Below are 25,050 nucleotides of genomic sequence, written 5' to 3' on the forward strand. Positions count from 1 at the left end.
TCTGTGTAACTGAGGATTATGTATCTATAAATCCCAGAAAGACAAATGCAGCCCGATATGCAGATTTTCCCGTCTGTGAAAGAACAGGTAGCACTTCCTTAAGTAGCATGGAAACAGGTGCTCAAGGAGCTCCTTATCTCAGGACTGCCAGCAGCAGGAAGACTGAGCACTTAGAAGAAAGTCTTCTAAGGTCTGTTCCTAAGGCTTAAGAGTCTAGTAATTTTATGTTCAATGAATATAATAAAAGCAGTAAGAGTGGCCAGATAATGTTTCTTGTGAGTACATGCAATGAAACGTGACTCAACCTTAGCTACGTGCCTTCTACGTTAGGTTACCAATGGTAAAAATGTACATATCTTAAACACTGATCAATGAAACAATTTTAAAGACATCCATTATATTTATAAATATCCAATAAAGTAAATACCACTCTTCTTACATTCTTTAGTACTTAACGCTAAATTTATAGCATGGATCACAACACTTAAGAACTAAAAGCAGAATTTATGAGGAAACATAAATAACAAAAAATAAAAAAGACTGAGAATCTACTTAGTTACACTCCTATATTAATATTAATTATTAAGAGCCTCTTCCATTATTTTAACTTCTAAAAATAAAACAAAATTACTTCAAATGTAGAAAGCAAACTTGAGTTAAGCAGATCATTTTTTGAGAAAGCACAAGATATAAAAATGGATCCAGACAAAGCACCGAGGAATCTCTTTCTCTAGAGTTGCTGGGTGAACTCAAGCTCCACCCTAGCTCAGATAAAGGAGTCAGTGATTTCAGGCAGGGACTCCATCCTGTAGCACCCACTCACACGGTGAGGCATCTGGCCTCCACTCCTCTTTTCCTCCCATTAAATGCCACTCTATATCCTGATACTCAGCTGCACTGGCTCCTCTTTCTTTCTTCTATGTCAAAGGTCCTCCCACCAGGTAACATCTACCTCAAGCCCTTCGATTGGCTTGTATGACAGAGACTAAGTTTCCCCATTTCCTACAGCAGCAATCGAACAACTGGAATAGAACCTCTAGTACCCAACAAACTGGTCTTCAACTTGAGAGTGAAAAGAAGTAAACCCCACAAATTGAGACTTCTAGTCACATCATCGAAACTTTCATGACAAATTACCTAAGGACTTTTGAGAGTTCTCCAAGAAGATCTTTCTTTTCCTTGGTGAGGTCCCCTTGTGCCCGAAGTGCACTGATAACTCCAGCATATGCCTCCAATTCTAGAAAAAGAAAATTATTTTATCAAGATAAGCCTTTAATTTTGAATAATGTGGCTCTGCAATATTAAGCTTTAGGGTAAGAAATCCCAAATCAACCAAATGCAAAATTTAAAATTCCTTTCAAAAATGTTATCAACTAAAAAGATTAAAGTGTCAAGTTCATCATTTATATTGCTTTGTTATACAATGTCTCAGGGAAGTCAAGGGTATAAAATGCTTAGGAAAGAAAATCTCTAACATATTACTGAAGAACATTTAATCTAGCTAGGAATGGTAGATCTTTACATCTACAAAAACTACCATCCAAGAAAATAAAACACAAAAATCTGCCATCAAAATAACTAATTAGTCTAGTGTGCGTGCCTCTAATTCCAGCATACACAAGGCTGAGGCAGAAATATGGGGAGTTCGAGGACAGACTGAGACACAGAGCAAGAAACTGACTCAAAGAAACATAGGTGGGAGCAGTGACTCAGCCCTGAGTTTGATCCCCAAAATCTACTTAACAAAATAAAAGAGAAAGCTGGCAGGTGGTGGCACACTCATTAATCCCAGAACTCAGGAAGCAGAGGTAATCTCAGGTTTGTGAGTTCAAGGTCAGCCTGGTCTATAGAATAAGTTCTGGAGAGCCAGGGCTATACAGTAAAGCCCTGTCTTGAAAAACAAAAAAAGATGAAAAAAAGGAGATATGGTAGTATATAGTTGTCACCCCAGTGTTGAAGGAGGCAGACAAGAGGACTCCCCTAGGCTTGCGAGTCATTAAGCCGGCCCAGCCTACTGAACTGAATAAACTCTAGGTGACAGACCTTACCCAAATAAAGAGTTATCTAAAAAACAGAATTTTTTTTAAATAGATGATGCCAGAGGAACAACATTTGACGTTGTTCTGTTTTATGCATACATGTCAAGGAATGTACAAATACACACACACACACACATGAATGCAAAAAGATACAAGCAAAAACTCAGTAAATGTGGGCTAACTAATGAGATGTTAAGCCTGCAAACTTCAAACTACCCAATACATAAGCAGTAGTACCATGTGATTCATAGTGTCCTCTGTTAAAGGGAGGCATTAGGCGACAAAGAGATGGCTCAACAGTTAAGAGTACTTGCTGCTCTTCCAAAGGACCTAGGCTTAAATACCAATACATACATAATGGTCCAGAAGTATCTGTAACTCCAGTTTCCCGAAAACCAACATTCTCTCCTGGCTTCCCTGACCACCATGCACACATGGTGCATAAACATCACACAGGCAAAACATCCATACATATAAAATAAAAATAAGATCTTATTTTTTAAGGAAGCCTTATACAGAAGGCTGAGTAAATGAAGCAGAAATGTATAGTTCCACTGAAATAGCCTGAGTGTGAACATCCTGTGTATCGAGTGTGTATGCCCTGGACACCATGCAAAGTATCTCAAAAGACAAAGCTCTGATTCTCCAAAGGCAAAAACTCAGTTCCAAGAAATACATTTCAAGTATGATCAGCCAAGATTACAAAAATGGTACTAGGAATATCCATCTAAGAATCCAGTATATTAAATGTTTATGCCCCAATAAACTATTTATGAAGTATTCTATTCAACAAATCAATGTTGAATCCTAATACACATACACTGAAGAGTGTTAAGTTCTGCCCTCAAGTATTTAACTGCAAATGTCTTCAGGCAATTATGATGGTTTGCATATAGTGATAGAGGAACAGGAAAAAACACATCATCTGGTTTGGAAAAACAAGCTTTAATCAAGAAAAGAAGTGTCTATATAGACAGTGGAGGATGAACTCCTGCAAAAGGAATAGAGAGCAAGAGAACTGAAGACGTCTCTCAGTACTTCAGTCACTTCCAGTAACAATAACTACTTTTAGGAGTTTTACATTAAAGGTAGTCAAATTATCTTTAGTTGAATAGTCACTAATTCAAACCAAATTAACAGAATATAACACAGAATACCAAGGAAACTATATAAATATTTGTAGGTATAAAACAAAGTCCCTATTCTCAAAATGATTAAAATCAAAGTCTACAAAGGATATGTGTAGGTTAGCTAGATGATTGAGTAGACAGCTATATCCTGAAGGCTTTACTTCACACATGTAAGAAAACTGAGTAAAGGGGAGACAGAAGCAGTCTGGGGTCAGACTAAGGAAATCATAACCCTAACCTAAAGAGTTATTTGCTAAAACTCAGTAATTGATTGTAGAAAGATTCTGCAAAATGCTTAAGAGAATGCCAATGCCATAGAAAGAAACAAAAGATAAGAGGGAAAGGGTGGCTTGAGAAAAAGACACTATTTGCATTTCAAGTTTTACTGTATGCTTCTGAGACATGAACCTTGTTTTGAGACTAGTTTAAATCCTGACCCTTTTGCCTCCACCTCCTTAGTGCTGAGATGACATGTGCTACCATGCCTGACTTACAAAGAATTACAAAGAAAACATAATTAACTGAGGAAACATGACAGAGCTGGACAAGCGGTCTCAGCAAGTAAAGGAACTTGCCACCAAGCACCGTAGTCTGGCCTCAATCCCAAGAACCCACGCAGAAGAAAGAGAAAACTTGACTCCTGAAAGCTGTGGCCTGACTTCCTCGCATGCCCCAGAGCATGTGGGCAAGATCTTTCGTGCACAGGCACACACGCAAATAAAATAAAACAAATTTATTTAAAACGCGATCTCTTTTTTTCTCTTTTTAAGACAGGGTCTTACCATGTAGCCCTGGATGACCTAGAACTTCCTACATAGAAAGGCTGGCCTCGAACTCAAGAGAACCACCTGCCCCTGCCTCTTGAATGCTGGGATTAAAGGCAGGTGTCACCACACCTGGCTAAAATGCAGTAAAAAAATTTAATATGACAAATATTTCTGACATTTCAAGTTTTATTTGAAGCCAAACTAAAAAGCTATTGCAAATTCCAAAACAGCCAAGACTACACAGAGAAACTATGTCTCAAAAACAAAAAAAAATTTTAAAAAAATGATAAATTCACATGAATGCCACAGAAAACAAAAGATGTATCACACTACTTTTATAAAACTCTAAACTAGGTCCATTTTAAAAAATCATATTGGGGTTGGGGATTTAGCTCAGTGGTAAAGCACTTGCCTAGGAAGCGCAAGGCCCTGGGTTCGGTCCCCAGCTCCGGAAAAAAGAAAAAAAAAATCATATTATACTTTAGCCATAAATCCCACACAAGTCAGTTAAGTTAGAGCTCAAAAGTCATAAAAATAAGGCAAGGAAGGGGCAGCCAAAAAGTATCAAGCACTTGCCTACTACTAGTACTATAAGTATATTATAGACTGTCTAGACCAATTTCTTTTTTTTACTATATGTGAATATTTTGCTTGAATGTATGCCTTAAACACAATGTGTGTGCCTGGTGCTAGAAGAGAGCATGGATTCCCCAGGGCTGCCATGTGGGTGCTGGAAACTGAACCTGGGTTCTCTAAAAGAGCGGCCATCTCTCTAGTCCCCTAATTTCCTGATAATTGAAATGTTTGACATCTCAGATTGAAACAATTTATAGTTGTTTCTAAAGCAACCAAGTTTTAAGCTAATGACACTTTTTAAAAAGAGTGTGCATGTTGGGGGGGGCGGGAGAGGGAGAGGGAGGGAGAGAGGGAGGGAGGGAGGGAGGGAGGGAGGGAGGGAGGGAGGGAGGGAGGGAGGGAGAGAGAATGAGGTACCAATGCCATGTGAGTGCAGATGTCCAAAGAGGCCAGAAGAGGCATGAGATACTTGGCACTGGAGTTACAAGTAGTTGTAACTGGCCTGACCTGACTGCAGAGCTCTGGAGAGCCCTTAAGCTAGTGGGTCAAGACCCCTTTGGGTAGAATATCAGATATCCTAAACATCAATTTTACATTATGATTTGTAACAGTAGCAAACTTAGAGCTATAAAGTAACAATGAAAAAATTATGGTTCCAGGATCACCACAACATGAGGAACTGTATTAAAGGGTGACAGTATTAGGAAGGTTGAGAACCACTCTTCCAGCTAACAATTCTTAAAGATGGCATCTTCTCTAGACTTTGAACCTCAAAGTCATGATAGTAACCCAATGAGTGAAAGAAATCTTTTGTCAAATTGCTGTCAAGGTCCACCTTCATAAGTGCTACTGGAGAAGCAGGGCATAGGCAGTGGCTATTTTCTTTAGCACAGAAGCAGTACCCAGCATCTCCCACACAGTCTACCTTAAACTACAGACACATTTATTGCTAGTTATTTATTACTTTTTTCCCACACCCTAAGTCTTTATTTCTTCAGTTTCTTCTAGGGTATCTTTTTCTATGCAACCTCCTCTTCTAAGTTAAGAACAATTTGATTCTCTTCAGTGAGTCAATCACATGTTTGGGGCAAGGGGAACCCTAATATATGGGTCAATCTGACCCTGAGTTCTGAAAGTCCACCAACACATCTTAGGTAGTTCACCTGTTTATCTGAATATAGTCAGTAACTGAGAATCTGCATGTAAATCCAAGGGTTAAGAATTACTCTCTACATTTTAAATGATGTTAGCACTCTTTGAGCTATGGTTGCTGCAACCAGACCCACTGCTTGGCCTGAGAATATATTAGCCCCATCATGGTAACAACACAATGGCACGCATTGCTTTTATAAAGTGGCATCTTCTGGGTAGCTGATAGCTCTTCAGACATAACCTTGGTGGCTTGGGCTGTTTCATGTGCTTTCATTCTTGAACGCTAAAACTTTAACCTCTTGATGTGTGTGATTTTATAGGATTTTAGGGTCAAGTCATTTCCATACATCACCTCAAATCACTTATGGGAAAAGCTAGAGATAAAGTTACTAACTTTATATTATAACATAAACCCTTGAGTCAAGGCTCCCAAAACCCAGAAACCTCAGTCCAATCTACTGTCTTTGTGATCTATTTATCTAATATTTTTAACTCTGAGAGAAATGGAGTTCAACTTGATAACCAAGAGCAAGTTACATTAGTGCATGTGGACAACTTCAAAATAGTGATAAAAGTTTACATGTAAGCTTTAAAGATTATCCCCCTCAAAGAACCCTCTTCAAATATCTAAGACAAGTTTACATAGTTTGAAATCCTCAATGGGTTATTAGCAACAGATCCACAGTAGCTACAATTTTATCTGATCTACATATAAGAATTTGCAAAGATTTCCTCTGAAGGAAAATACTAGTGGCCTACAAATATGTCTGGAAGAAACTGCTTTAAACACTGCATCATCAGACATCAGCCACAACGAGAGGCTTTTTACTTAATTAATATTCATAACCAAGACACTGATGATCCTTTCCAAATTATCTGTCACTTCTTTCATTTAGTGCAGCAGCCTCAGGCTACGGTAATAAATAAGCCAGGGCCCTTATGGTCTAAAACCGCATATTCATGAATATTCATTTGAAACCAAAGATTCAAATGATTAGAGTAACTCTTTTTCTCAATATTCCCAAGAATGGATGTGGCTAACACCACCCTACACACATGGGGAAGACATTAGTTCCTTCCTAATATGCCTTAGCATTAGGGCTTGCTTCTCTCTCTAAATGCTTGTTGACAAGAGCTGCTATGGGGGGAAAAAGAAGCATTAATCAAACTTAAATATAAAGGGTATCTTACCAATTACAATAAGAACTAACTAGGCAGCTTGCCTTAACTTAATCCAAAAAAGGCATGTTTCACACACACCCAGTTAGTACTATCCCAACATATGCAAAAAACAAAAAACAAAAACAAACCCAACATTGCATAGAGCAGCAGTTTTCAACCTGTGACCACAACCCCTTTAGAGGGCAAATGACCTTTTACAGGGGTTGCCTAAGACACAGATATTTACATTAAGATTCATAACAGGAGCAAAATTAGTTAGGAAGCAGCAACAAAATAATTTTATGGTTGGGGGGTCACCACAATGTGAGGAGCTGTATTTAAGCGTCACAGCATTAGGTTGAGAAGCACTATGCTAGAAGTCAAATACTGACTACGTGATTTACTGTGAGTACTGTCTTAGGTTTAAAGTTCATATGCAAAAAGGGGACCAAACCAAAGCAAAACAAAGCAAAGCAATTGCTTTGGGGCCTGAGTGTCATGTGTACAGTATAAGAGAAGGTTTCTCATTCGTCATGGCTCTTTGAGTCATCATTCCTCCATATCATGTACAAATCGTGCTAGGTCCTGGGACACAGTGGGAAAGATGAGGACTATGCCACCAACAATCATGACCCTCACAGAAGAAAAGGGTCAAAGAGAAATATAAAACATCAAAAATAAAACAGGCAGGCATGGCAAAACACACCTGTGGTCCTAGCACTTGGGAAGCTGAGGGAAGGAGAGCCTGGGCTACATGGTAAGAGCCTGTCTCAGAACAAAAGCAACAAAAACCATACCCAATTTTCGAAGAATCCGTTTGCATTCATCCCTGCTGAGATCCAAAAGGGTTGGCCACACAACAGGCATTGGTGCTTCTGTTTGGTAGCCCCAAAGAGCTTGTTCTCACTGCGAGAAGAGAAACAAATTGAATTGCCAATGATATATGCAAGGATCTGGAAATCCTTCGCTTGGCTACAGGGATTGAAAAGACAACTCATTAGCATTTTCACACTCCAGCTCCTGACAAACGAAACAAACCACAACTTGAGAACACGCTGATCCAGCTCATATTAACAGGGGAGAATGGGTTTTAAAATCAAACACTTCTTGGTTCCAGTTCCAGCTTTTCAACATAGTTAGTTGTTTCATCCTAGTGAATTGGCCTGTCTGAACCCAATTTGATACCTTTATTTAAAAAGAAAGTAATCCCACCCAGTTTGTTATAAGTATTCGAGAACAGGGGATGCCAAGTTCTTTCATAGTGGCTGGCATATGACTTGCCAAACAGATTCTACCACCTATGCAACCTTGGACAAGTGACTTGACAGTTTCCTTAATAAGTTACAATATAAAATAAGCAAAGGGTAGAGCATGTTATTTGGATAAATGGAACTCAATAACTCTTTTCTCAAGTTTTGGCAGTAAAAGTCATATCCACCAGTTACCAAAAGTCTAAAAGCCTGAAATTTCTCACTGTGAATTCCTTGGTCACACAGAACCTGTAGTTCTCACACTACAGGTTGAGAACTCAGTAGATTTTCCTTAACATCTGCTAAACTGATAAATGGATGGTCAGCAGGAGAGTAGAATGAATGAATGAATGGGCCAGCCTAAGAGTCAAACACTAAACCGACATAACTCTTCTATTGAGTTCCAGGCTCTGGGTTGCTAACTCCAACTCTTGGCCTCAAGTGGAGCCCCCTTCCCCCTACTTCCCATCGTCCTCTGAGCTCAGAACCAACCCTGAGCAAGCCGAACAGGACGGCGCGCCCCAGCTGGCAGGATGACATAAAGAAAGGGGGTGGAGAGGAGGAAGGGGCAGAGCCAAAGGAATCCGCTGGCTCCCCAAGCCAGTCCCCGCCTCCCGGTAAAATCTCGGAGGCGGCCGGCGACTGCCCGAATCAGGCACCACGTCACGGCATCCCAAAGCATCCCCTCCAAGGAAGCCCACGGCGGGGCCGCACAGCAATGGAAAGCCGGGCGACAGCAACCGGAGCATGCTCTGGGAACTGGGGTCGCACCGACTATGTCCCCCGCTCAAGTGTCAGCAGGCAGCCCGCCCCGCCCCCTCTCTAAACACGCACTCACAGCACCACAACAAGAGCAGCCCGCCCGGCTCCTCGCCCGCGCGGCTCAGAGCTGGTTCCAATGTCAAGCCCGCGCCCCCGCGGCCAGCAGCCGGTCTCGGGAACCCTGGCCAGCGTCCGCGCCTCGCGCACTCCTCAGCAGAGAGGACAACGGAGAAAAAGCAGGAGCGCGGACAGATAGCCAGACGGTCCAGAGTCGCCTCGGGGCTCCTAGACCTCAACCTCCGGTGTCCCATCACCAGGCGTGCCGGAGTACCCCTCAGTCCACTTGAGGGAGCCCCGCGATCCCGTTAGGAAACAACGGAGGATGGGGCTGACCGCCTCAAGCCAGGCTCCCCATGCCTGGCCAAGCGCTCCCCTACCCTGGATAGCCTGCCAGCTTTTCCCAGGACCCTGCCTGAGAGACACCCACCTGCCCGGCCTTTCGGGGCTCATCTAAAAGGCTCCTCCGCCAAGACTAGGGGACACCAGGAATTAGGTTTGTTTGCGGTGCCTCAGAAGGGGCAAGATGGCGACAGATACGAGAGCGCAGGCGCAAGCGCGCGCGGCTCGACGGGAGGTGTAGTTCGCCTTTCCCGCCTTTTGAGAAACGAGCACTCAAAAGCCTCCATTCGTTCGGTCTCTTCAGCTCCGCGTTTTGAAAGGAAAGGGCGGATGGCGCGGGGCCTGTTGGGAGTTGTAGTCCTAGTTCAACCTCGCTCCTCTTTCTCTCACTGCTTGCTGGTCACATGCGCAAAGAAGTCTGGGAGTGTAGTTCCTTTAGGCTTCTACATTACCCTCCAGTCTCTAGCTTCGCGCGCCTATCCTCCGGCCTTTCCCAGCCAATCAGCTGCTCTTTCAGCTATACGTGTAGCGTCACACGTAGCCGGCAAGATGGCGTCAGTAATAGGATCTGAGCTTCGACCTTTATCAAGGGATGAAAAGAACACAGCTTGGTACCCGATGCCCGGTTGAGGATTAAGATCTGGTTCCTTAGACGCTTGGGAGCAGTCATCAACGTCCTTCAGCCACCCAAACGACAACTCAAGAGAGGCTTTCCACTACGGAGAGAGAAGACCTCACAGTGGCCGGTACACCATTCTCAGTGTTAGGAGTTGCAAGTCGAGGAAAGGAATCCGAGCGGCCTCCGCTTGGGGTTACGCCTGTATGAAGTAGGAAAGTAGTGCTGTCTCGTGTTATATCTGTCAAAGGGAAGAGGGATTTACTTGAGGCACTACGACTTGGTAGGCTCACGCTCGGCCTTTGTTATTATTTAACCACACAATGTTGTGGAGGTCTTGTGCCCCTATTTTACAGATCGGTAGGGACCCAATTTCTAGTATTGTAAATCTCATCAAATTTTGTGGTGTCCTCCCTCTAAATGAAGAACTCTGGTAGCATCAGATGCAATGAAAGTGTACAAATCTAAAGGAACTGTTAGTATGTATTCTGCTGTTAGCAAATTCCCGTGAAAACTAGGGTAACCAATGAAAGGACATCTAGCTCAATGATAGATTGCTTGTACAATATGGGCAAAACCTGAAGCCCTGAATTTGATTCACTAAGGAGTGTGGGATGGACACACGAAAAAACTACCCCGTTTTTTGATAGACAGTGTGGATGAAAGCTCTTTTCCTAGTTCACAATGAATTACATTTATAATCCCAGCAGTGGGGAAGTGGAAGAAGGAAGATGAGGAATGCAAGGTCAGACTGGACTGCAAGAGGCCCTGTGACAAAATAAATAAGTAAATAAAAATTTAAAAATTTAATAAGTTGTGAACCACTGCATAACTGTGAGTCTATTTGTGCTCCTAAATGGAGCTGTAGGTTAGTCAGAAATAAAACAGACCATTTCCTACACATGTCTCCTATTGGACACCCTATTTTAAGGTCAGTTTCTGAAGAATACCTTATAAGGTGGTAAATTATGTTTTCTCAAGACAGGGATCAAAGGTGTGCACCACTACCACCTGACTGGTAAATTAAGTCTCAATAGGAGACTTTGTAATTTAACAGACAGTCTTTGATTTGATCCTTGCAGCAACTCCATGAGACAGGTGTAACTAAGCTTTACCACTCTAGGGATGGAAAAGCACAGTTGTTCAGGAACTGGTGAAAGGAGTTCACATAGTAGAAGCCTGTCTCAAAAGAAATGGCTCAGTGGTTAAGAGCACTGGCATCGCTCTTCCAGAGAAGCTGGGTTCTAGTCCCAGCACCCACATGTGGCTCACAACCATAAATTCAGTTACAGGAGTACCTTAAGCCCTGGACATATGTAGTACACAGACATGCACACAGGCAAAACACCCAGACACAGAAAGTAAATCTTTTAAAGAAGACAACAAAAACATGACTTTTACAGTAAGTCAAAAATAAGTGACAAATTGTTGGAGTTGATTCTCCATTTCTTATGTAAGTCCTTACAACTGTCAGGTATAAGCCTAGTTAAAAATAAGTCCCTGATGCAGGTTAAAAAGCATCCCTAAGGTCCCACATAACTAGATGATAAAAGAAGGATTTCAGTTCTAGCAGCTTGGAGTTCAGCAAGTAAAGACAGGTGTCTTGCAAGCCCTGTGACCTAAATTCAATCTGGAGTGATAGCGGGAGAACTGGCTTCACAAAAGTGACCTCTGACCTCTAGCTTGTATGCACACACAATGAGGAAATTCTTTACTTCCTAGAAATGAGGGCAGCTCAGTCCTAGAGTCTACCTTCAGCCAGCAGTATCTCACAAGCTTTAATGTTAGCAGGAACAAGTGGAGAGAGGTCCTGGTAGAATGCAAATTGTTGGTTCTGTAGTTTAGGGATAGCACCAGTTCCTGTTTCTAAGGAATTCCCAAGTCCCAACGCTGCTGGCACCACATACCATGTTACAACTTCCCCTTTCTCCTTGCCACTTTCATTAGTGGGGTTTTTGTTTGTTGCTGTTGTTTGGAGTCAAGGTCTCATCATGTATCCTAGGCTAGCCTCAAAATTGAGATCCTACTGCCTCAGCCTCCTGAGGATTACAGGTATGAACCAAAGTCCCTAATGACCTCTCTTAAGGATCAAGCTCAAACTACAGTTCTCCCCTATATCACGTGAAATCCTGGCCCAACCAGTCCCGTGTCTGTTCCCACACTTAACCGTGTTATACAGAAAAAAACAAAAAAAACAAAAAACAAAAAAAAAACCCAAGTTACGGTCATTTGAAAATTCCCAGGCTAGAAAACAAGCTCTCTATGGAGAGGAGCCAACCAGATATATTCATTTTTTTGTGTGTGTCTGGTACACAAAATAATAGCTATATTAAAAATAATTGCTAAGACATACACGTGGCTTTTTCTATTCTAGTTGCTTTTCCGTGTATCCTTTTCCATAATCTATACAATTACCGATAGTATGTAGTAACTATTACTCATTGTTCTTTAGAGGAACAGAACTGATAGAATGAATAAATAAATGTATATATTTATATAGATGGGATTTATTAGAGTGGCTTACAGTTTGTGGTCCAACTACTCCAACAATGGCTATCTTCCGACAGAAGATCCAGGAATCCGGTCATGGTTCAGTGTGGATGTCTCAGCTGGACTACTTTAAAATGTGGATGTCTTCAGTATACTCTAAAATCCTGAGGAAGTAGGCTGTAATGCCAGTGAAGGAATAGACTTGCTAGAAGAGCAGGCAGGGAAAGGAGCAAGCTTCCTTCTTTCTGTCCTTTGTATAAGCTGCTAGCGGATGGTGTGGCCCAGGTTAAAGGTAGCACTTCCCACCTCAGTAAATATAGCTATTGTATTAATATAGTTAATATAGCTATTACTTAACCTCCAGATTAAAAGTGACTCTTCCCACTTCCAGTGATCTGGTTAAGAAAAAAAAAAAATCCTTCACAGGCGTACCAAGCCACTTGGGTTTTAGTTAATTCCAGACATAGTGAAGTTGACAACCAGGAATAGCCATCAAGAAGCCATGTTTGTGGATGAAGAGAACAAGGCACAAGTTCGATACCATGCATAAGATAACAGATTAGTAAAGCAGCAAAGCTATGATTTCAGATGAAGTAACTTCCAAGGGAGAAACAAGACCTGCTAGACCTTAGTGATCATAATGACCTAGTCTGGGAGAATGCCTAGGGGTAGATAAAATACCTGCCTTCACTATCCCTTGCTTAACTAAGCAGCTAAGTATCAAAGCTGACTTCATCAAGGTAAGAGGCCTACCATGAGGCTAGACATGGAGCTCAGAAGCTTAGAGCACTTGCTACTCTTGTAGAAGACCACGGTTTGATTCCCAGTACCCATGTGGTGGCTCACAGCTATCTATAACTCCAGATCTGGAAAATCTGATATGCTTTTCTGACCCTAGGCACCAGACACACGTGATTCATGTACGTGCATGCAGGCAAAGCACTCAAACACAAAGTAAATTAATCTAAAATGGGGAGAATTGTCTTTTTAATTATGTGTGTGTGTGTGACTCTGTGGGTTTTTTACATGAGTGCGGTACCAGTGGAGACCAGCAGAGGGCACAGAGCCCCTTGGAGCTGGAGTTACAGGTAGTTGTAAACTATCAGACAAGGAGCAAGGAAACTGAATTCTGGTCCCCTGCAAGAGCAAACACTTAAATGTTGAGCCATCTCTCCAACCCCAACATGGCTCACTTCTGCATTTAAGGAGAAAAGAGTCCAAAGAAGTAATGCCAGGACCGGGCCTTCTGGTTACTGTACTTTTCACTGCAATGCTGCCCTTAGATCCTTACCTTGATGTTTGCCACTCTAATGCAGCCAAGAGATATACTGGAAACTGGACTATTGAGACCAAAACAAAATAAGTAAACTATGGGATAATAGATCAAGGTAAGTAGCTTTGGGGACTGAAAAGAAAGGAAACAAGATAATTGATAATTATAATTAACATTCCTGGGATCAAATAGTATCCAACATCTTCAAACAATCTAGAGTGGCCAACATTTTGTTGAAGTTACCACTAAAAGCTCCAGTTGCTTGCAAGCAGACCAGATAAGTTACAATTCTAACATCTTCTAGACTACGCCACTTCTTGCCCTGTCTTAATGTCTGTCTAGCCCTTAGCTCAAGTGTACTGCCTCCCTTGAAGTCCCTTCTCCCTTCTCTAGAACTAAGTAACAGCCAGCGTTCATCCACATGTCCAGAAGCTTCGTCAGGCCCTAGCTTTCACCGTCAAGCAAAGCTGCCCTGTCCAGTCTGCCACTCTGAGGAAGATCTTTGATGGTCAGTCTACTGTCATTGGCTTCATCCATCCCATTGTCTCCTCTTCTCTTGCACCATTGTAAAAGCCTTTTGTCATTGCTGCTGGCCAGGTCCTCACTTCTGTGACCATATCTTCCACTTCATTCTTCCAAGCTATTTCACTGAAACCAGAGACCAAGCTATTCCACGTTCTCAGGTTTCTTATTCCTTCGCCCTCACCAAACCTGTTCAACTTCAGTGACATTTGCAGGCTTCCAGTTTGATTCTGCTTCCTTCTCCTGTTTTGACTGTCTACCCTGAACTACACATCACTCATTTCAAGCTCAGTCTTCTCGCCAGCTTCCATTTGTCTCTGTCCTGTCCACCAGAGACAGCCTTACATACTTTTCACCAGTTTGTTAACCATTAGTGCTTAATGAATTCTCACAAAGCCCAGTCTTGAACAATAAATATGTTGTTTTAATTCAACTTTTAGTTTCTAAAAGAGTCACAAGTTACTTAGCTGGGTGATTTTTGGGGGGAGAGGGGAAGGGCAAGGTTGAGAAAGGGTCTCATTCTTATACTGCAGGCTTGCCTCGAACCCACTACACAGCCAGGCTAGCCTAAATCTTTTGGCAGTCTTCCTTCTTCAGCCTCAAGTGGCCTGATTACAGGCACAAAACTGGCAGCTGGGTGATCACTGGCCATTTTTGAAAATACCCAACTTCCATGGTCCATAACTATTTACATCCTGGTTACCAGTCAAAACAACTCACATCCCTCCCACACGCCTCATTCCTCCACTCAAAATTTCCAGCTTCTCTTCATTATAGAAACAGGTTTCTGTGTTTGGTTCCTTTTTTTTTTCCCCTCTCTTTTCAATTAAATAAATAAATGAACTTCATGTATGTGTGTGTGTGTTTGCCTGTGTGTGCACACATGAGCACCATATTCACACACATGTACTGGCATGTGGAGATATACTCACAACTTTTGGGAGTAACTCTTCACCCTGAGTTCTGGGGGTCAAACAAAGTTCCTTGGCCATATGTAGAACATGTTGTTACCCTCTGAGCCATCTTGCCAGCCCAGCCTTACTCTTGACCACATTTTGTCATCCTAATCTGATCTAGCTACATTTACTCTCAAGGTAGCAAATTGTTCTCCCTGTATGTCTAATGGTCAATGACAGCAACAGGTTTAGAATGGCAACCACAAACTTCCGTTCCAAACTGGGGAAAAAATGAAGACCAATGGCACAAGCCATAATACAACCGGAGGAAAACCAAATTAGGATTGCCATGCACCAGCCCTCAAATTATTTCTCTGACCGAGGCTCGGGTGTTTGATCTTAGCCCCTGACCCCACCCTCAGGACTCTGAATCTGCTTTCCTGCCCATTCTTTTCTAGTTTAAAACAAAACAAAATCATTTTCAAGCCAAATAATTTTTCACTTGGTTCCTACTCATCAAAGCTCAGGAGTCCAAAGGCCTATTTTCATTTAAACCATCCTGTTTCTTTTCATCTAAATTTGTAATATATGATTCTTAATTTATTTCTATTTCATGTGTGTTGGTGTTTTGACTGCATGTCTGTCTGTATGAGGAAGTCAGATCCCCCGGAACAGCTGTTACAGACAGTTGTGAGCTATCATGTGGGGGCTGGGAATTGAACCTGGATTAAGAGACATCTGTCCAGCCCCATGATTTTTTTTAAATGTTTAAAAGTTTCTAAAGTATTGTATTCTCCCTTATATGTTTGATTAATTAAAAGCCACATCAGCAAGCTTTATCCAAGGAAACCCTTCCCTGTTGTAGTCTTCCTGTTAGAAAGGTTTGCTGTGGGGTAATCAACTTAATACTCCCAGATTTATATTTACTTATTGAGAACAAGGGTCCTATCTAATTCAGGCTAGCCTTCAGCTGGTTGATGTGGCCAAGTGTGACCTTGAACTCCTGATCGGCCTGCCTCTATCTCCCTATTTCCTGGTATGCTCCACCACCCTGAGCTTCTATTGCTTTTAAAGATGTTGAAGTATACTGTTGGGATGTTTAAAGGAACTGTTGTCTGTTTGCACCATGGTGAATCTGAGCTCTTTATAAAGGGTTTTATAGTCACCTTTAACTTTGTCTTTAGACTTTGTTACCTGATAGAGGCCAAGTTTCACCTCTATCTGCAAGCTGTTTGATTTTAACATTATTTGGCACCTGCAAAAACTAGGGATGAAAAACAAAACCTTTTTATTTTCTTTTTTTTTTTTTTTTTTTTTTTGGTTCTTTTTTTCGGAGCTGGGGACCGAACCCAGGGCCTTGCACTTCCTAGGTAGGCGCTCTACCACTGAGCTAAATCCCCAGCCCCATTATTTTCAAAATTATCTTAGTCCAGGTCTCTTGGTCTTGATGGGTGGTTCTTTACTTTTTCAAAAAGCCAGGTCTTGCTTGTAACGCTGCTTGGAAAACACTAGGGAACATATTAGGTACCTTTTTAGTTTCCCTGACATCCCTGGTAAGCACTAAAATTTCTTCTGCTATGTATTTAAGATTCACATTCATCCCACTTCCAGTAAGATTTTCTTCATTTCCTCTATGCTCTCACAGATGCTGTAGAAACCTCAGGCTTCTGCTGACAGCCCTTTTGAAGCCTGTTAGATCAGCACTAACACCAGTCCCCAAAACGCACTTAAAATTCTGGTATAGCATCCTACTCTGAATCCCAAAATTTGACCTGCTGATCAACTACTACATAACATCACCACAAAAACTTCTGGCTAAAAACAGTAAGATTTATTTTCACTCATGAATCTGCAATGTGAGTCGGACTTGGCAGGAACATTAGCCATAGTTAGAAAGAACAAATTGTTATGATCACACCCAAATTTAAACTCAGTTCCAACTCTTAAAACAAATGCTTTTCTTACTGTATCAGTATGATACTGTTGTCCAAGATGGATGAGTATTAAATTTAAAACCCACAATGATCGGTGTGCAGAAGAGTTAAAGGAGAAGGGACGAATATGAAAGCAAACCACGTAATGGAGCGGCCACAGCTCCATTAAAAACAAAATCTGCTGAGGCTGTGCACAAGAGTTTACGCCTTATCCTCGGGAGGCTGAGGCACGTTGATCTCTGAGTTCCAGGACAGCCTGGTCTACATAATCAATAATCTTGAACCCCTGGTCGCCCTGCCTGTTGAATACTGACTGCAGGCTGCTTGGGCCACCATCCTTGGCTTGCAGTCATACAGTTTCATTTTGTTTGGGTTTTAAGATAGGGTCTCATTTAGCCCATCTAGCTTTGGCCTTACTACAAAGGTGAGGATGACCTTGAACCACTGGTCTTCCTGTTTCTACTTCCTGAGTGATATTACACTTATGCCACAGTGCCATCAGCTTTATGGGATAGTGGAGATCCAACTCAGGACGTCATGCATACTAGGCAAGCACTGTACTAACTAAGCTACCCACCAGCCCCCAAATACACAAGGTCTCGAGGAAAAGGACATAAATATTAGCAACCTCAAAAAGCAAAGTTGGGGACGCTAAATCTTAGTAGTCCTCACTGGGAGTGCTGGTCAGAATAACATGGAGAACATTCTGGAATGTCAGAAAGCAGATGAACAACCATGGAGGAAAGCCTTAGATGGTCACCAAGGTGGTGTCTCTGCCCTAACAGTTTCTAGGTCTGTGACTCCCACTGTACCTCATGACAGAGTACCAGACTTAGTAACACGAATCATTGCCATTTAAGCCACAGTGGACGCCAAGTGGCAAAGCACTGTCTGTGCTCTAGACCATGACTTGACACTGATGAATGGCTCGATTATCCGACAACCTAGGAGGATTGCAAATGAAAATAGAAACAAAGACATAGTCTCACACATTCAGTTTTTTACCTTACTCCATTTTGGGGGAAAAAAGAAAAAGGATTTTTTTGAGGTTCTCACAAGTGCTAAAATGCCTCAGGTGAGGGACTGATGATAGTCTGCAATTATCCAAGGCGAGGTCCAAGGTGGTTCCTAAAGATGGAAATAATAACCCTGTCAGATGTAGAAATCAGCTACCATGGGGGAGGGGACGATAAATCCAAACATACTATCCAGCTTGTCTTCACCTCAGAGAGTTTCCAGCTGCTCGTGGCGTTCTGCTGTGACTTTGCCAGAGATGAAATGAAAAAAAAAGACTCCACTGGAGCCAGCTGGAGGAAGGGCTTGGAGGCATATTCTCTTTCAAGAAGTGCTGAGAACTTGTGAAGTCTGCAGAGAAATATAGAAGGTGTCCTTTTTCTTGTCAGTTCCAATTAAGGTCTTTCCCTGGCAAATCCCAGAGTACACTGTTGTTTCCTGAGTGCACTAGTGAAGATCAGGTCAGGCCCCACTTGGGTTGAAAGGGCTTTGTTGTGATACCATGGGCTTTAAGCTTGTCACTTTAAGGTCAGTGGTTCAAATCCATGTCTCACTGAAGGTTACGGTAATAAAGGAACACAGGCTTATGGTGAGCCCAGGGAGTGTGTATTGAGACTTGGTTGTGGGAAGGAAATGAACCACATAATGTTCAATTGAGCATGTGCAAACACACACATATGTGCGTGCACACATGGCCTGACACATCACGAGGCAATCAGTGGTAAGCAGTTCTTTGATTCAGCAGATCACAATGAGATTGACAGCGGAGCCTATGACCTTGGGAGCTTGGAATCTGTTCTGAACAATGAATCATTGCAAGGGGCAAGTTGAATCTGAGAAAGCATAGCATGGGCATTTCAACACAGAACCCACCTCTGCTTTCTACAGCAGGCCTTGCACCTCCCCGCTCGTTCTTACTCCACCAGCAGTACCTTTGTCCTTTCCCTCCTCCCAAGCCCTTATCTTTCTAAGTGTAAGAAACATCACATATTAGTCTTTCCCGTCTTACAGAGTAAAACGTACTGACAAGGTGTTCAAATCATTTTATCTCTTCCACCTTGTAAGACTTCCATGGAAATGTTTCTCACACACAATAAATCTTTCGTTTATATGAAATAAGTAAGTGGCCTACCCACTTCCCTCATTTTCTTTGCACTGGTTCTTTTAAAAGGAACCAAAAGACTCCAAGGTCAGAGCCCAGCCAGTGGGGAAAAAGACAGAGTCATCACCTGCATCAGACTCAAAGCTGGGTGACCTTCCTGTCCCAAGTGTACTTGCTAGCCTGGATATGCACTGGTCTGCTCACTTTGAAATTCTTTTTGCACCATGTACATGCAGTACCGACAGGTCAAAAGAGGACATTAGATCCCCCTGAAACTGGCATTCCAGAGGGTTGTGAGGCACCCAGTGTGGGCACTGAGAACCAAACTCAGGTCCTCTGCAAGAACAGCAAGTACTCTTAAACACTGAGTCATCTCTCCAGTCACTGAACACAGTTTTCTAAGCACAAATGAGGAGTAGGAAATGGTTGTGGAAATCAAAAGAGATCTGAATTTGGATCCAAATCCTTCCATTTTGAAGGCTTTTTTAAAGTTCTATCACCTCTCTTGTGCCTTACTTTCCTCCATATGAAATTTTCTGTGCTGGGATTATATTCATTGAAGCTAAAACTAGACCACTGAATTACACAGTGCCTGCCCTCCTGATGGGTAGATGTTTCTTCCGAAATTTAAACATTCCATCTTAGAGGGCAACTTCTTGACATAGGATGTAAAGGAAAGTTAAATGATATTTTATGACAAGATGTTTCCAAGGAGGTAAAACAACAGGATGTTCTAAGAAGAGGTAAAATATTCCTTCCTACAGAGATGAAATGTAGCAACTCAAAATAACTTCAGGAAGTCCCTGAAACTGACCAAATTCACTAGGCTCCTTCTTCCCTAAGAGTATATAAGCAGTAAAGACTGCTAAGAGGGACTCTCAGATAGGCCAAGCTCCAAATGGACTCTCAGCTAAGTCCAAACCACCTAGAGGAAGCAGAGACTGGACTAACACCCTGAAAGAGTAGAGAACAACAGAATTGACAAAAGAAACAAAATCCAACCAAGCTATCTAGAAGAGGCTCACAGTGCCTGTAGTTGTATAGTACACTCTGGGTCTCCAGCTTTTTAAACTGTTGCCCATGCATGGGTGGGCATGGGTGATACCGTCACTCCTGTCCCTGTAGGCTAACCCTCAGCCATATTTTTGTAAGTAACCAATAAAACTTAGTGATTCATGACGTTGGACTTTGATGTTACCCTTACTTTGGTCTGCCATCAGCTCTTTACCTGAGGTAAGTAAACATTTGTTCATGTCTCCTCAGGAATGGTGTCGCATAACACCCCATATGGGATTTAAAAGGATAAAATGATATCCCGTGACAAACCATGTAAAGTTCCTACCTCAGTAATTGGTACAAGGTAGATTATTCATGGGGAAGTGTTGATTTATTCACCGATCTATGAAATCCAGCTTAGTAAGTGTCCATCTCCCTCCCTGTCCATTCTTCGTCTCTCTTATTTCTTTCCTTCATTCCATAACTTTAGCTACTTTAATTCCATACAGCCTTGTGCCTTTTCCCTAGGTCTTTAGACGTGTGTGTATCCCGGCAGGTGAAAGCCAGAGTTGATACCACTTGTCTTTCTGTACCACTCCCCATCTTAATTTGAAACCAACTCTCTCACTGAGCCTGGAGCCCACCAATTCAGATAGACTGACTGGTCCACAAGCCCCAGAGATTCCCCTGTCTCTGCCTCTCTCCCCAGTTCCAGGATTACACACATGTGCCACCATGATTCACTTCTTTTTTTTTTTTTTTTTTTTTTTTTCGGAGCTGGGGACCGAATCCAGGGCCTTGCGCTTGCTAGGCAAGTGCACTACCACTGAGCTAAATCCCCAACCCATGATTCACTTTTTAATGCGCATGTTGGGGACAGAACTGGAGTCCTCATGTTTGTGCAGCAAACACTGAGTCATCCAGAACCCCCTCCGACTTCTCCAGGGCAACTGCTCCTCTAACTCATCCCCTTATGTAAGAGGAAAATGTCTCAAGGGATCATCTCAAACAAGCCTAGCTAGGGATTGTTTTAGGGAAGGCATCTCCTGATCGATTGTCTAATTGAAATAACACTTAATCCTGCTTTCCAGGAGACAGACGAACATGTTTTATCTTCCTGCAGCATAGTGCTGAATGGTGGCAACAGCAAGGAATAAACTTCCCTACAATTAAGTGGTTCGCAGTTGATCGCTGTCCATCCAGCCCAAATGCTCAGAGCCTCTAATTCCAGATGTCTTTGTTCCACTTCCAGCCTAGTCAGACCAGAGAACATTCCTATAATCCCATGAGAACATTCTTATTCCCAAAAGTGTAACCTGATATATCTTTTTCTGCTGATCTGATTACAGAGTAAAATGCTTTCCTTGGAAAAAATGCACAAGTGAAGTTTTCTTTTCTCTCTTTTTCCCTGCCCCCCCCCAAGTATAGAAGGCTCTAGAAAGTGAGAAAAACCAAAGCCAGAAGGAAAAAAACCTGTTGTACTGTAGTCAATGAAGAACACATGTAGTCGACATAACAGATGTCCTAGGTTTAAAACCTTAGAGCCTACGCCATAGCAGACTATCTACATCCTTGAATTGATCCTTGGAAAGGAAACAGAACCAAGAAAATAGATGAAGGACTGAGGAAATAGATGACTCAGTGGGTAAATTTACTGTGCACGCATGAGGACCTGAGTTCAAATTCCCAGAATCCACATAAAAGCAGGACAGAGTTGCATTCACATCTGTAATCCCAACAACCCTATGGCAAGATTAGAGGCAGAGAGATGAGAATCTTCTAAAGATACACAACGGCAAGCAACAGGGAGACTCTGCCTCAAACAAGGTGGAAGGTGGACTGGCACCAGAGAATGCACTCTGATTTACACACACACTCAAGTGCACATATGAGTGCGCGCACACATCAGTAAGGAAATCTAAGAAGCCACTATAGCCTGTGTCTTTTGTAACAGTTCAGAATTGGAAGTAATCTAAAACCTCAATATAATTCGTCCACCACTCTTTGAAATCCAAATTCAGGGCACTGGGGTTACAGAGATACTGGTGAAACCAGACTTTTTGTCTATCGTTCTGAGCTCTGTTATTGGGAAAAATCATAATGTTCAGCTATGGACACAAAACAACTGTGACTTAAGATGTATGGAATTATTTTAGGAATTCGGACTTTGGGGCTGAAGAGAAGGCTCAGAAGAGAAGGCTCAACAGTTAACAATGTGTCCTGCTCTTATAGATGGCCCAAGTTTTGTCCCCAACACCCAAGTTGGATGACTCACAACTGCCATAAGTCCAACTCTAGGGGATCCGACACTCTTCCGTCCTCAAGGGCACCTGCTGTCACATGAGCAAGTCTATACACAAAGACACACATTCATTTTAAAAATGAGTAAAACTTTAGCAACAACAAAGAATCCAGACATCCACAGTTGTGGTTACAGCTAAGGAAATGCTGATCCAAAGGTAGAGGGAAGCCCATATCAATGGAGCCCCCAGACAGACGTACCAGCGGAATTCAAGAGTACCCACATTGCATAAAAGGGCAAATAGGCAAATTGGTGGAGATTACTTAAAAAAAAAAACTGTAGGTTGACAGCTAAATGTCTGGCATCTGTCTGAAAGCCACTAATGATCAGAAGACACCCCCCCCCCATATAGCCCTGCTATTTTTTGTTTGTTAAGACTGGGTCTCACTATGTAGCCTAGGCTGGCCTCAGACTCAGGTCGATCCATCCCAGCCTCCTGAGAGCTAAGATTACAGGGATGGGACACCCCTAAGCAGAGCAATGCCTAGGTTCTACCCCAGGTTCTGTTCTTAGCCAGATGTGTGATCACTTGGGTCATTTGTGGGCCTCGGTGGGTCAGGAGAAGCCCTTCCTTCCGCAGGCGCCACACCTCTCTCACAGATCTGAAACTTGTGAATTCCTTCTCACTCACCAACCTGAGGCTCCCAGAGAGGAGTGACTTTTCATAGCCTCTGTCCTGAAAACATAGATAGGAAATATGCCAGCAAAGTAAAAGTAGTGTGATTGGTGGGGAAAATGGGAACGCAGACTAGAGAGTGTTGGGATAATCTCGTACAGTGCGTGAAGGTGTGACCCTGTCCTTCCTCACCTGCCTAAGACACCTTGACTTGGTTTAACAAAGAGCCTAAAGCCAGGCAGGAAAGGATAAGGTGGGACTTCCAGGCAGAGATAGGAACTCTGGGAAAGAACCAGGCACAGGGGATTTGCCAGCCAGACATGGAGGAAGTTGGAGTCGGATGAATGGGGACTGAAGTAGAGGTAACAGGCCATATGGCTAAGATGAATTAGTATAAACAGGATATTACGTTATACGAGCTAGTGGGAACGGGCCTGAACTATAAGGCCTACGCACTCATAAATAATAAAAGATCTCCACGTCGTTTTTCTGAAGCTTGCAGGTCAAGACAGTCAGGCAATAAGGCAGAGATGGAGCTTGGGGATTTGAAGCAGTAGGAGTGAGGGCAGCTAATGAGTTACCAGTGACAGGCCTGGAGCCAGGACGATCCAGATGGGTTCAATATTGTGAATGGTTCGTGACAGAAGCTAAGGATGAGCCCAGGGTATCTGGATGAAGTAGATCCAGAGTATTGTATGAACCGAGAACGCATAAAGAAGACCTAACCTTGCAGAGGGCAGGGCGCGTACCAGAAGGAAGAGTGTGGCCTGGGTCCATGAGATGGTACAGGAGGTTCCTGGGCAGACAGGCTCTACTACAGAGACCAGCAATGCTGAGGGCAAAGATAGGAGCAGTCAGAATCAGAATGTGAAAGCCTTCAGCTCCAAGCTAAGAGCTTAGACTGACCCAGGAGGACAGAGGCTGTAGGTTATCCTCACGCTTCAGCGTATGCTCTTTGCTTGCCCCCCAAACAGGTTTTAAATGGTTTGTTTTGCTGACATTTCAGATCCGGGCCTGGCCACCTCAGGCTCTCATTCGGGTTATACTGAGGGCTGTTTGTCCTACGTGCTATGCACAAGTGTTTTGTGACCACAGACTCGCCACACCCTTCTGTCATGTGCTCGTGTTCTCGGTTGTTAAAAAGAAATATATTTCCTAGTATCAGTGTCTCACTGTGGTTGACACAGAGGTCAAACCATCACCATTGGCATTTCAGGAAATGGGGAACAGCAGGCCTCTGTAAGGAAGAAATGAAGTTTGTCCCCAGGGAGAGAGCAGATTTCTCCTACGCCTGTTCCCTTTGCTTGTTTGTCATCCGCAGGGTTTGCTGTGTAAAGCATGATGACTTCATGGGGCCACCTCACTTTCATTAAATCTCTTAGTGCTCACAGGGCATCAGGAAGGAATGTGCAGGGTGGGCTAGTTTTAAAGGTGTAGAAAACATGTCTGGCCAGGGCCGGTGGAAGAGAGGCCAACACTGACTCTAAGTGCCTCAAGTAAGCAATGAATCAAATAGGAAGAAATCAAAAGGACACAGAGAAAGGGTTTGTCCGGACCCCAAAGGCTGCTAATGGCCAGAGTTCTCTGCAGCCAGTAAAGTCACAGGGGAGATGTAAGAGCAGATCCGCCCACACCCCTATCTAGGGCCAAAAGACTGAAGTGCACTTTAAACGCAGGGGCTTGAAAGCTGGCCTAGCTAGCTGTTCAGCAAGATGGTCACTAGATCCAGCCATTCACATGCTAGCCATCTCTCCTCACATCCTAGCACTGCCCTTCCCGTCTAAGTATCTGAACCCTTCAGTTCTCCTAGAGTCTTAGATTCGGCTTTTGAGCTCTGAACAGCTGTGCAGAGGAGGCTGCCTCAGCCCCATGGGGACCTCCTGTCTTCAGTGATGATTCTCCGCAGCGCAGCTCTGGCAGTCTGGCCTCCTCTCCCCGTGTAACTGATCCCAGTCCTCTGGTTCTGTCAGCACCTCTTCTGTGTACACTATGACATGTGTGAGCCCCCAGCTGGGCGGCAACCCTCAATGAAGTGTGAGTTTCCTCCCAACTC

General features: G+C 42.9%; 1 protein-coding gene across 33 annotated transcripts in view; it reads right to left on the reverse strand.

The window, feature by feature from the left end:
• Positions 1–9,463, reverse strand: part of Emsy (EMSY transcriptional repressor, BRCA2 interacting) — a 69,576-nt gene extending 60,113 nt beyond the window's left edge. For 32 of the 33 annotated variants that reach the window (XM_063267144.1, XM_063267115.1, XM_039101098.2 and 29 more), the window contains exons 1-3: positions 9,325–9,463; positions 7,623–7,731; positions 1,138–1,237 (exon numbers count right to left, since the gene is read on the reverse strand). In XM_063267144.1, the coding sequence (XP_063123214.1) occupies positions 1,138–1,237; positions 7,623–7,692 (170 nt within the window). In that variant the 5' untranslated portion in view covers positions 7,693–7,731; positions 9,325–9,463. The remainder of the gene's footprint in view (positions 1–1,137; positions 1,238–7,622; positions 7,732–9,324) is intronic. The other variant, NM_001400843.1, reaches the window with a different exon arrangement.
• Positions 9,464–25,050: the final 15,587 nt, after the last annotated feature.

This window comes from Rattus norvegicus, chromosome 1 (genome assembly GCF_036323735.1).
Source record: "Rattus norvegicus strain BN/NHsdMcwi chromosome 1, GRCr8, whole genome shotgun sequence".
NCBI classification, from domain to species: Eukaryota; Metazoa; Chordata; class Mammalia; order Rodentia; family Muridae; genus Rattus; species Rattus norvegicus.